We start from the raw sequence: 13,549 nt of genomic DNA on the forward strand, positions 1-13,549 counted from the left end.
GGTGTGGTATTTGACTCTAAATTCTCTTTTCAAAAATATTTAAAGGACTTTGTTGATCCATATATATACGTCTCTGGTGCGTTCGAAGTTGGAATACGCCGTCGTTATTTGGAGGCCATATTATGCTTGTCATATTAGTAGGATCGAACGTGTCCAGAATAAATAAATAAATTTTTTCAAAAAATGTTCAGTTTACTTCCTATTGTATACCAACATACAACTATGGCCTTAGTTGAGCTGAAACTTCATCCGTGACAATAACAGAAAGTCGCAATGGTGATATCAAGGCTAAAGGGCTAGTGTGGCAGAGTTGCAGACCCTTTTTTCAGCAAACTTCCACAACGAAAGAGTGGAACTCCGCTGCAGTGGAGTTGTGCAAGAAGCAAACGATCTTGGCATGTGCAGGCATCAGCCAGAAAACTGGCCAGTTGCTGTCTATTCGACGGTATCTTATTGATAATGACGGACGTCGAAAAAACCGATCGACATTACCTTTATATTTGACCCCCTTTTCCACACATCTAGAGCTATAATCCAATATCAAGTCCGAATCTCTAGTAAAGATTTTTGCGAGAAGTATCACGAAATTGAGTCACTTGTACTACAAACAACAGGCTATTAACAATTGTTGAAGAAATCTGCTAAAAATAAAGATTTCCGAAATTTTTTTGTGACAGATTTCACTGAAATTGTACTACTTACTGTTGTTGGTAAACTGAGTCACTCAACTTCATGCCCTACCTGGAAAATGTGTTTCGAAAAAAAATTATTTCACTTCGACCGGAACTAAAATAAGGTCACTATTTCCTCTCTATTTTCTTTAACGAAACGCTGTCCGAGTTTTAACTACGAGTATATGCCCCGTACTGGCGGCCGCTGTAGCCGAATGGGTTGGCGCGTGACTACCACTCCAAATTCGAAGAGAGCCTAGTATCGAATCTCCGCGAAACACCAAAATGAAGAAAAAGTTCTTTCTAATATCGGTCGAGTATATTTCTGCCATGAAAAAGCTCCTCACAAAAATAAAAAAAAATATCTGCCGTTCGGAGTCGGCTTGAAACTGTAGCTCCCTCCATTTGTGAAACAACATCAAGACGCACACCTCAAATAGGAGGAGGAGCTCAGTCAAACACCAAAAAAGGGTGTATGCGCTATTTATATATTTATCTATATAAAATCGATATAGATATATTTATCTATTTTAAAATCTCAGAAAAGTGAGCAAAACTAATTGTTTTTCATTCGAAAGAGCAAATATTCCAATAATTTATGGAACACGAGTTTATTCATGCAGCACCCTAGGCTGGCTTTGCACTAACGCAGCCAAGTAATCCAGTTTTCTGAAGCCATGGTGACGGTTCTCGCTTTATCTCACGAATACCTTACTCGATATTTGCCCTTAAGGGTCTTAAACGTTAAAGAACTGGTCGCACAACAGCGGGCATTTGAAGAGTTAAATCGGAGCTCCGAGGTTGTTAACCTGAAGTAATCCAAGTTCGTGCCTTCAATTTATCCCCCACAAAAGGCTGTTTATAATGTATCTGTAGTATTCATCGTTGACCGAAATGGCGCTTTGGCACTGACATTCTGTCAAAATATTAGCGGTGAAAAGCTGTCGCTGTAAAAATAAAATATATTTAAAAAAAACACGGTTGAAATCGGCCTTATACTATCTAAAGGCCAGTTGATATTCCCTTTAAAATTTCCAAGCACTGCCATGCAGCTTTTAGATTGGTTCACTTACAACAATTTCAGCCAATTTGAGTTCAAATTATAATTTTCAAATAAAATACTCGTACATGGAATCTAAATTTTTAATATTTTAGAAATGGCTCAAACACTCCAGGCACTCAGAATTATTTATGAAGTGTTGAAAATATAATGCAAGCAAGAAATTTTGTCTTTGTAAAGTATTCAAACGACTCAATGCTTCCAATTAAAAGATCCCAAAACTAACTGTATAAAGTCATACGAAAAAAAAGTTAAATTGTTCAACTATTTTTGGTAGTTGCTATACACTTCAAAGCAATATTCCGTTATTCTCATAGCCATATGCTTTTAGTAAAACTCATACAGAAACAAAGAGATTAAATGGCTTGTGCGTTTATAGGCGGCAATAAAAGTTAACGCACAGAAAGCATAAACGTACTTCCTTGCACATCCACACACACACATTGCTTAAGCTTGCAAACGTGCATATAAATATTTTTATATAAGTTCAAACGCCCAACAAATGCACTCAAATACATGCAACAATGATTTTTATACACTTTTCTTTACTGCAAATGAACTTTGTTGATACGAATGTTTGTGTTATTGCTCGTACAAGACTTCTGGCCAAAGTCCAGTACCCATTCGAGGAGTTTTTGAATTGCGCTACAACAATTACAATGGCCAGGCAATTTACAAGTCAATTTTTGGTCAACCACATTTGAATTGGCATTTTGTAGTGTCAGCAGCAGTTAAACACTTTGTCAGCTGGAGTAGCAGCATCGGCAAACACAGCACTGCAAATGTCATCGGACGTTGTGTTGTCGGACGTTCGACACAGTGCTGCAATTCGAAGTGTGATTATGTGCGTAAGTGGCAGCGAAGGAATAGTAATTCCAAACTTTATTCGCCTATGTAAACACGAATTCGAGTATGGGCCTATTATTTGCTACACTACGGAGTAGTTGAGACGCACCATATCTCGGAAATAATGAGCAGGTTGTAGAGGTCGGTCTGCTTAGCGATCAATGGAAGGATAAGGTTATGTCAAACAGAGGCTTTGAGCGTGGTTTGGCACATGCTGTAAATGTGCTTATCAAAGTGCCCTGGAGCTAAGGGAACTGAGACTTTGGTAAGAGCAAGCATTTGGGTATTCGACTGTTCTAAAAAAAGTTTAAATATACTTGAGAGTGTTTACCATGAGAATGTTTCAGGAATGCAAAAAACAAAAAACGTTTCGGTATGTGAACAATTACCATAAATAAAAAATCAAATTGATGAGAAAATGAAAAACTGAGTATGCAGTTATATGAAATCCAATGGGGCAGAATTACAAGAATTTCTTCCTGGAGATCAGAAAAAGGCTACTTGTCTCATGGTGTAATACTTACACGGGACAGGTATTCGTAGTAGTAAACCATTTTAATTTTTTCAGAAGGCGAAGTTACTTTATCTAATACTGGCACCAGATTTTCAACATTTGTACATTCTCTCAACCAGTGGGATTATAGATTTCTTATCGCTATTTTAACCAGTGGCTATACATTTGCCAATCACATATTTATGATCAGTTAATTATCCGGCAGCTTCTGTATCTCATATCTGGAGTATGAAGATATTGCTCTTCACTTTATCAGACCTTGCCACGCATCCCCAAAGGTCAGACTTCATACACCGTGTTATGATTTCCATTAATTTATGCGAAGGTACGAGGGGTTAAAAAAGTATCGCGAGTTTAGTGTTTTTTCAAAAAAATTGTATTTATTCATTAATATCTATTTTGTCCCCTTCAAAGTAATTTTTCCAATCTTCGAAGCAGTTCAAAAAATCTTTTTTTATCGTGTTCTGTTCCTCCTTCGATGCCGTCTTTATCTCGTCAATCGTAGCGTAGCGTCGTTCTTTCATGGGACTCTCCAGTTTCGGGAACAAGAAAAAAGTCGCAGGGGGCAGATCTGGGCAATATGGTTACTGTGGCATCATTAGTGTGTTTTTTTTTGCCCAATAGTCGCGCACAAGCAACGATGTGTGAGCAGGGGCGTTATCGTGATGCAAGAGCCAATTTTTGTTCTTCCACAAATCCGGGCGTTTCTGGCGGGTTGCTTGGCGCAAATTGCGCATAACTTGCAGGTAATATTCCTTATTGACCGGCTTACCCTGTGGCAAGAACGCGTGATGCACAACGCCCCTGATGCTTTCCATTTAAATTCAACCGGGCTATTCGGGTCATGTTCTTTGATTTCGATGTAACTTAAATATGTTGCTCTCTGGTCAAAATAATGAGACGCGTATTTTTTTGTTCGCCCGAAAAAAATTTTTTTCAAGCTTTATCGGCAATTTTGTTTTTCGGCTCAAAATCGATTTTTTTTTAATAATATAAGATTTTTTTTTTTTTTAATGCTCATAACTTAGTCAAAAATGAACCGATTTTAATAATTTTGGGTTCAAAATGATCGTCATTACTTACACGAGCGATTTCATATAGAAATAGTTGCAAAAAAGTAGTTGAAAATTTTTTATTTTGCAAAACACAAAAAGTGCGAAACTGGGTGTTTACTCAAAAATTCATTACTCAAAAACAACTAATTTTAGCTACTAGGCATGCAGCTCAATTAAAGTTTGAGATGTCCTTTTAATTTGGAAAAAGTTATAAAAAAACAAAAAATACACTTTTTGAAATATTGAATTTCGGAAAAATTTCAATTTTTTTTCTTTTTTGCTAAATAAAAAAATTTCAACTACTTTTTTGCAATTGTTTCTACATGAAGTCGCTTGTGTATGTAATTATGATCATTTTGAACCCAGAATTATTAAAATCGGTTCATTTTTGACTAAGTTATGGACATTTAAAAAAATTTTTTTCTTATATAATTAAAAAAAATCGAGTTTGAGGCGAAAAACAAAATTGCCGATAACTCTTGAAAAAAAATTTTTTCGGGCGAACAAAAAAATACGTGTCTCATTATTTTGACCAGAGAGCAACATATTTAAGTTACATCGAAATCGAAGAACATGACCCGAATAGCCCGGTTGAATTTAAATGGAAAGCATCCCCTGCAATCGAAGAAAACGGTAAACAAAACTTTTACATTCGACCGAACTTGGCGCACTTTTTTCGGTCTTGGTTCGTGCGGCAGCTTCCATTGAGATGATTGAGCTTTGCAGGAATAAATTCTGTGAAATTATCACACTCTGCGAACGTTTTCCAGTCGGAATTACTTGCAATCTGGTTGGTCTGTAAAAAAGCTAAACTCTCAAGAGGGGAGCAATAGAGATTTTTTGAACCGTAATAGTGTCAATTAACTTTTTCAAGCAGTACATCAGCTGATCGGCACAGGACGGCCTTGATATAAGTAACGGTTTCTTGGTAGTGAAAACGGGATATCAGCTAATCTATAGACCAAAAACTAAAAAGTTGCGAGCAACGGAATTGTCGACGGGCAACACCTAAAGTAATTCGAAAATTTTAAAGAACACAAGTCTCCTATATGAACGTGGTCCAATGAAACCCTCCTGAAAGAGAGTTGGCAGCATTGAAAGTATTGAGTTATACCAGTTTTATGAAGTGTAACCATTCTCTCTAACGGCGAATCTTGCTCGATAACTTTACTGTTGTCTTCGCATGCGAATTCTTCGTCAAGTGAGTAGAGGCCAGATATAGCGAGCAGAGAAGTGGCGAATCGAAGGCGAGTAATGTTTATTGACCAAATGATGATCCAAATCATAGTGCCGATCACGATTCATTCTCGGTATAGTAAAATGTTATCTGCATCATATTTTTTTTCCTTGTTCACTCCACTCGGGAGCATAAGGCCTCGACAAAACCTATTCTTGCGTTGATTTCGTTAATATATTTTGATTTCTGACAGGGTAGGTCATTAGCCAGCCGCTACCAGTCCTAATTAGTGGGAATGCCGATGCTTACGAACAACGCTTTCTTACTGCTAGGAGCGCCATCTGTGTTTCACATTTTTCTGGCAGAAGGATCGCACAGATGGAGACACCCTTCCCGAAACTGCTTTCTATATTACTTCGGGAGGGCCCAGAACACCATCCATAAAGGACCAATTGTATTCACCCACGTCTGGGTCCACCATATTTGTAGTCAACTTTCAGGATATAGGCTCGACTTCTCGGTCTCTATCTGTGCGGCTTCGCTTTGTTGCACTGTTTCGAGGTCAATCATTTTTTTTTCGTAATACGTTCTCGATGTATTTCCTTACCGCGTTCCAGCTGTCCCCGCATTCGAGCAGTTTGCTCTGTGCGATGTCGCCAATCTGCTCCCTCGGGGCATTTCTTTCCGCGAACCATCTATTACAACTAAAAAATATGTGTTCAGCGTCATCGCTCAGCGCTTCGCAGTATATGCACTTGGAATCGGTTACCTTGCCCATGCGGTATAGGTATCTCCGGAAGTATCCGTGGCCCGAGAGGAACTGAGTTTAGAAGTAGTTCACTTCCCCGAAGTTCCTTTGGACCCATTTGCCAATTGATGGAATAACTTTCGTCGTCCATCTGCCACTCGGTTCAGTGTCCCGTCGGCTTTGCCACCGCAGCATGTTTTGGCGTCTCCGTTCTGGAAAGCTAGTGATTTCGTGTGTCTGCTGGCGCCCCTGAGGCAATGCAACTGATTTTGCTTATTTTAGCAGTCACAATGAAAATAATGCGCTGACTATTGTGAAGGAGTAGGCCTTAAAAATGTAAGGTTTTGGGGTTGAAGATTGTTTTTTTCTTGTGTTTTTTTTAGAAACAGGGAAAGTAGGTAAATTTGTCGCTGTATCAGTTTTGTAGTAGGATAAAAGCATTTAGACTAGAGACTATGCCGATCAAAGTCCAATCTCGCTATTAAGTTTCTGTAAGGCCGATTGTGACTGGAGCGGAATCGGAACGCAACTTGATTGTTACGGGTAGTATGAATGCTTACATTTTTTTTACTATATGTTTCAGGCTGGAACTACTAAACTGAATTATGTATTTTAATTTTTCAAGGGCACTTAGTGAGACAACTAGAATTTCTTGAAACAACGGTGTGCAGTTCCTAAGTTCTTATTTCTCTCTAGAAGTTCAGTTTACCATACAGGACATAGTTTTTTTCTTCTATGTTTTATCATGTAAGAATTATATTTACAACAATGTTTGTATTTCTAGTCTGTACGGACTTTTAACCGTAGACTCTAGTAAATTAATGAAATTAAATTTAACTGAAGTTGGTCATTTAATTTGTAGGCTCGTTTTAATTGCATTTTTAGTACCACTTTTCACTTGCGACCACTCCCATGCGAATTGAAAAAATAGGTTACGATTTAGTAACGCTTATAAGAGCTAAAAAGAAAAAAATCTGTATGCTGCCCAAAGCAAATAAATTGCATTTGAAACTCACTTTTCAGTCGAAAAACACTACGTCACTATAAACAATCAAGTTTTCAATTTGTGTAGACTAATTGACACATATGTTTGTATGCTGAGTTGATGGGATAAATATCCCAACGCCTACACACACACACACCTAGCCAAACTTCATGCAGCGTAAATTGAAAGCTTTCCAACTCAATACATGCAAACGTTTTTCTTTTTTCGGAAGCAAGCACGCGTCTGTGTGTGTTTGTATGGAAAGTAAATGCATCAAGCAATGTCGGAAATTGGGTTAGCGACGCAAGTTGGTCAGCAAAACCCGCATAGCCACACACAAACATACGTGTGAGACAAAACAAAAGTACGCAAAACACTAAACTTGCTTTATTTGTATTTAAAAAGTTTAGCCTCGCACCCAAACTGTGCTCAAAGAAATCCAAGAGTTTTTTTTTTATTTCTATTTTTTGTCACCATATTTTATGTAGGAAGTCTGTTGGTCAACGAAGCCACACAATTCGCATTCCTTATACGAGTATCTTCCCTTGTATTTCACTCTCACACTTCCTGAATTTTGCTACTCTTCATAAATGTCGCTCAAGCTTCACTGGACGCCGATAATTCTGTAATTCGATTAATGAAGCGCATCGCAATCAGCACCGCTGCTGTCTTCCTTTGATTGACGACTGCCAAGGAAGTATTAGCAGTAGCTGTGTGGAGCGAATTGCGAGTGAAGCAAGATGAGAGTGGCTTCCCGGATGTGAAGCTTAATGACTCGTTTGCTGCTGCGGATGAAACTGCTGCGTCTGTTGTGTGTTTGTGGCTGTTAAAGATGTTTTTTTCTCGTACTCATTTTTCTATTAGCACTGCTCGTATGTGATTTCTGGAAAGCGCTACTCCCACCTGCGAACAATTTTAAGTTTGAAACTTTTTTGGAAAATTCATTTCCCCATTTTGTGGCAAAAACTTTTGATTTGTTTGAAAACTTTCAGGGAAGTGGGTGATGGTAAACGAAAACAGTTTACAGTTTCTCAATGGACATTTTTAGCTAGTTTCTAAGACACTTTTTATAATTTTTAATTCAAAATATTTAATAAACACCTAATTTTTCTGTTTTTCTATATTTGCAGGATGAGAAAAATCAATTGCTCGTCACGAATGTTTGGTTGAAATTGGTGAGTAAAAATTTATGTCTTGCGATCTAAGCAAAAAATGTATACTCGACTTTGCGAATAAAAATTTGTTAAGTTCAAATTATTTTATACGTTAATTTGATAACAAAAAAAACTTCGGAATAGATAAGGCTTTTTAAACATTCTAAGAATGATTTATACATTACCAACAAACATTGAAATGGCATATATTTTGTACCGCATAGACTGGACCTTCACAATTATATGAAGGTCTGATTCTAATGGGCATACAATAAAACTTCATTAGTCTCCTTAGATTGTAATTACAACATCAAGCAACCACATGGCGAAAATGGCAAATTCGAAGTTTTTACTGAATTGATTGGGCATTTCAATAATTGTATACTAGAAATATTAAAAAGGTTTCACCTTTCCAATTTTTGTGAAAAGTGTAAATAATTGCTTCTTGGTAAGGGCTATGGGCAAATTTAAGGTAGTAACTTATACGTTTTTTGAGGCCATTTTTGGGACATTTTTTGGAAGGGAAAATAAAATTCAATCGGTTTGATTTTCTGATATGTTATTAAAGGTATGAGAAGGTGTACAAAAAAAATTGTTTTTTTGTTTTAATGTTTTGATACGGCAAGCGGCAAAAAAAAAGAGGTACAGTGGCTGGCCGGCGTGATTTCGTCACTTGTCGTCATCTGAAACAGAAAAAACAAATTGCTTATTAATCAGTGTGCTTGTCGTTCCGGCGGGTAGTAAGATCAAATGATTTTGACAAAAAATAACAAAATGGGGGACTTTGTAAGAAAATTGCCTTTTTTTAAAGTGGAAATCGGACTAAAAAATGGAAAGTTAGGGACGAAATAAATTAAATCTGCTGCCCGCCAGAACTATTGATGTGTAGAAAAACATATCTAAATTTCAGTTCAATCTGTTAGATAGAAAATTTGGTTTCACGACGGCCATCCGGAAAAACGTTGTTTTGAGAAAAACGCGTTTAAAGTTTTAGCAATTGAGCCGCGCAAGTACGAGCCGCTCTCATGTATGTGCTATAATTTCGTCAATATTTCGAACTTCGGTCTAAAATTTGTAGAGTATATTACCAATATATCGCACTTTCAAAATATGTAATTAAAAAACCGAAATTCGAAATTTTCAAAATAAGTTACCATACTACTACCTTAAGAGGAAATCTTAGCTTGAAATATTTTTTTACATGCAGAGCTAATTTAGTTCCTAGTGAGTACAGAAATTTCAATAGTTTTCGAAACTTGTGAACCATCTGTATAAATCATGTAGCCATTTTGCAATTCAAAGAAATTAATTTCCCAATATATGCGAGCTGTGCCCTCAACTAAATTCTCAAATCTCTGAGCGTCAAGTCAACAAGTCGAGTATAAATTTGGAGCATTAGTTTAATATATATTTTTCATATTATTAATCTACGAGTTTTTAAGGTAAGAAGCCCCTAGAAAATTATTCGTGATATAGCCTAGAAGATTAAATTTTTTGTAAATTCAAAACTGTAAAATTCCAACAACAGACGCCCACGCAATATCTTTTCTTACCAAAATTAATTTGTTCCACTTTTCCGAATATAGAATGCCTTTGACTATGCCTAAATATATATATATATATATGTATATATATATGGGTGCGTAAAGTAGTTGAGAACATCTAGAGAATAAAATTAATTAGCTTTTATTTTGAATAAAAATTAAATGAAGCCTCACAAATTTTTTACACAACAGGCTTGGAGTTGGAAGGAAGGGTTGATGGAGGAGAATTCCGCGGAAGCTCCCCATTAGACTCAGGTTCTGGTTACCGAACCACTGCAGTGTCTCTCAAGCTGAAGTAGCCGCAATCCAAAGAAGCAGCTGATTAGCGACTCACTCGTATAATAACTGCCAAGAAAGTAGATTCTTACGATTGCCAAGCGGCAAATAGGGCCCTGGGTGTCGAAACTGGTCACGGAATGTCTGGCTTCACATTCGGTCGCATCCGAATACTTTGACGTACAACTCATCTGGCTACCTGATCATAGCAACATTGCAGGAAAATACGAGGCGGATGAGAGGGCCAGATAAGGGACCTATGAGGTAGTTTTCTTGCGAAAGAAGAGGATTAATATCTCCATGAGCACCTGCGGTCAGCTCCTGAAAAAACGAACTTCGCGTTAACTCAGCGTGCGCTGGGCAAGTACACAAACTTGTAAGGTCGCGAGATCCCTCTGGCCACGTGTGGATCGGAGGCGTTCGAGTGAGCTTCAGAGGTTGACAATATCTCAGCTAACGAATGTCGTGGGTGTCCTCATAGGACACTATCCGCGGGGCATGTATGCTGTGAGACTTGGAATTATTTCGAGTCCGTTTTGCGTCAGCTGTATAGAGGATGAAGTGGAGTCATCTCAGCACTTTTTCCTTAGCTGCCTTGCTGTTGTAGGTTAGGATTTAGGCATCTGGGTTCTCACTTCTTTGCTACGTCTGCTGACTAGGCCGGGTCGATTTGTGGGGAGGCAAAAAAATCGCCCATTGCTCTGTGAAATTCATATTCTAGGGATCAAAATAAGAAACTTTGCCGAAGGAACCATACCTCTAAAACGAATTCTGATGTCCCCCAATTTGGGTCGAACTTTTTAGTTTCTTTTCTCATGTAAAGGCCAAAAATGGTGATATTTTGAAATGATTGTATGGGGAACCCCCAGGGGAGTTCCAGGGGGTGTGCCACTAGCATGGGTGGATCGGCCGTCCAAAGTTAGTGGGGGTTGGGGAGCGATTTTTAAATCGACCCGCCCTACTGCTGACAGAGTAGGCCTTGATATTAAAAACCTGATGATCTTCATCAACAGCTTAAATCGGTTAACACAAGCATAGCTCAGTCATCGTTCGTACTCAACAAATACTCTACCCTCTTGTCCCTCTCTCTCTCTCTCTCTCTCTGCATTTCTCCTATCGGTTTTCTCCACCTTACCTCCTTTGCAAGGGTATCACAAAGTTGAATTTGATTTCTTCGTCCAAGTATGCCCACTCTTTGGACAAAAATTGTAACCTAACCTAATAAAATAAAAACTTGTTTCTTATAACTATTCACATTGGTTACTCACGGTGTACTGCATTTGCGGATATTTTAATTTAAATTAATAATATACAATTTCTGCCATTTTCTAGATATTTAATCAAAAATTTCTCTATAAATACTTGCTTGCTTGCTTCACTTCCTTATTTAAAGAAGAAATAAAAACTTTAATTCGTTTTTCGCAAACAACTAACCAAATTGGCTGTTGACCTAATTCCTTGCCTCTTCTAAATGCTGCTGAGCAGTTTCCAAATATCAACCTCATTCACTTTAAATTACACTCATTTCCACTCCAAATCCCACATGAAAAGTGGTGCCAATTTAATATTTTATTACACCACCTACAACGGGGTAAAGGTGTGTGAGTGTGTTTTCAAAGTTATTTGTCTGCTCCTGTATATCCTGCCAATTCGATGTAAACTGAATGGCGTATTTTGGTAGGAAAATACCAATTGATTCCAGAGCAAATTAACTGACATTTCGAGCGAAAACTGAAAAGTGAAATTGGAGCATGCACACAGCCGTGCACACATACACACACAAGCGCTTATACGGAGAACCGTAGGCAAAGAGCAAATATTTTTTGTTTTTTGCTTTTGTTATGAAGAGCTAATGCAAACGAATTCTTTAACCAACTGACAATATCCTGGATTACGTTCGCATGTGGCGGAGTGCGGTTACTTATAAGCACAAATACACTTAACAGTATTATGCACATTGGCTGTTGTTGTTGACAACAATTTTGTTGTTGTTGCAGTTTGCTATATTACGACTGCTGTTGTGTTGTTGTGCTGTTGGTTTTATTGCTGCACTCTGTGGTTAACGGAAATGCATTAAACTTATCTTGTTTGCATTTTTGTGATAATGGAAAATTCGCATAGCATGTCACGCCATGCCCGGCAGCAAGAAGCGAATAGACAGACAGATTTACATACTAGCATATTGGCGTACTGGCGTACTGGCAGCAGCCGAGTGAAGGAATGTACTGTGTAATCGCACACAAGCGCACTTGTACCTAAGCCATGGCATATCCGTGTGGTCTCACTTCTACTACCTCATCGATTTGTTGCTGCTTTTGCCACATTTCACATATTTGTTTGAAAAATATTTTATGCAGTTAACCGCATCTGCCAGTACCCCACAAGCTGCTTTCTCCATCAGCTCACTGACTGTACACAACTATTACCACTACGGCAAGAGCTCAAATGTGAATATAATACACAGATGCCCAAGTACCCTTGTATATGTATGTGTGCACACTTACGTGCTCCCTAGCAGCAGTCCATGCCTGAGAATACTTCAATTTAACCAATTCGTTTGGAAAATTTTTGCTACCCGCACTTACTTTTTCCTCTGTCTCGATTAAGTAAATTAGTTTCATGTTGCAATAATTGAAAAATGTGTAGATCTAATAATTCTGCAGTGCCTAAGTGTGGCAGCACTTAAGTAAAGTGTATTGTGACTTTTCAATTAGAATCAATAAAGGGCCATTTGTTGTTATTATCTTGTACAAAAATATTTATAAAGCTCTACAAAGAGTCTGTAAGTGAAAATATTCATTTATGCATATAAATGGAGAATATTGAATTATTCAGAAAGCAATTTTGGTGATTTTTTGTTAATAATGAAATAGAAGAAAATTGCTTCAGATGGCTTTTCTGAATATACTTGAATTGCTAGCAGAAAAAAAAATGTGGGTTTCTAGAAATCCATTAATTTCTGTGTAGGAAATTTATTTTGCTTTATTTTTATTAATTTTTTTTTCTTAATTAATTTTGAGATTTTTCAATAACACTGTACAGCACTCGGCTCGGGTAATTATTTCTTTATTTATAATCAAAAACACAAAAATTCTTAGTGATCATTAATTATACTACTACTACTAATACAACTTTTTGTATAAAATAAATAAAAGAATTATGACTAAAATAATCTATAAATTCATAAATGTAGATGATGCATTCTACAAAAACGACAAATAATTTTTTGTTTTGAATGGAATTGGGGCTCTCATTAAATTCACGAAAAACCGGAAAATTAAGTGCATTGGGCGAGAAATCCGCTTTTGAGATTTTGAGGTAAAAAGCGTAAGAGCTTCGTAAAGTTTTCACTAGGACAAGAGAATTCATTAATTACTATCAATGTGTCCTTGAATTAAATTAAATTAATAGCAGGTGGCAGCTATAAGAGGGAATAGGAATAGGATAGATCCATTAAACAAAAAAAGAAACGATTTGTAGGACAGCTGATGGTAGCGCACCGTCGCACAGTGCCTTCAT

At 37.3% G+C, this 13,549-nt stretch overlaps 1 protein-coding gene across 1 annotated transcript in view; it reads left to right on the forward strand.

Moving 5' to 3' along the window:
• Positions 1 to 13,549, forward strand: part of LOC128865233 (uncharacterized) — a 237,389-nt gene that overhangs the window by 128,627 nt on the left and 95,213 nt on the right. Inside the window, exon 3 of the mRNA XM_054105358.1 lies at positions 8,187 to 8,231. Within this exon, the coding sequence (XP_053961333.1) occupies positions 8,187 to 8,231 (45 nt within the window). The remainder of the gene's footprint in view (positions 1 to 8,186; positions 8,232 to 13,549) is intronic.

The sequence above is a fragment of the Anastrepha ludens genome, chromosome 5, assembly GCF_028408465.1.
Source record: "Anastrepha ludens isolate Willacy chromosome 5, idAnaLude1.1, whole genome shotgun sequence".
NCBI lineage: Eukaryota > Metazoa > Arthropoda > Insecta > Diptera > Tephritidae > Anastrepha > Anastrepha ludens.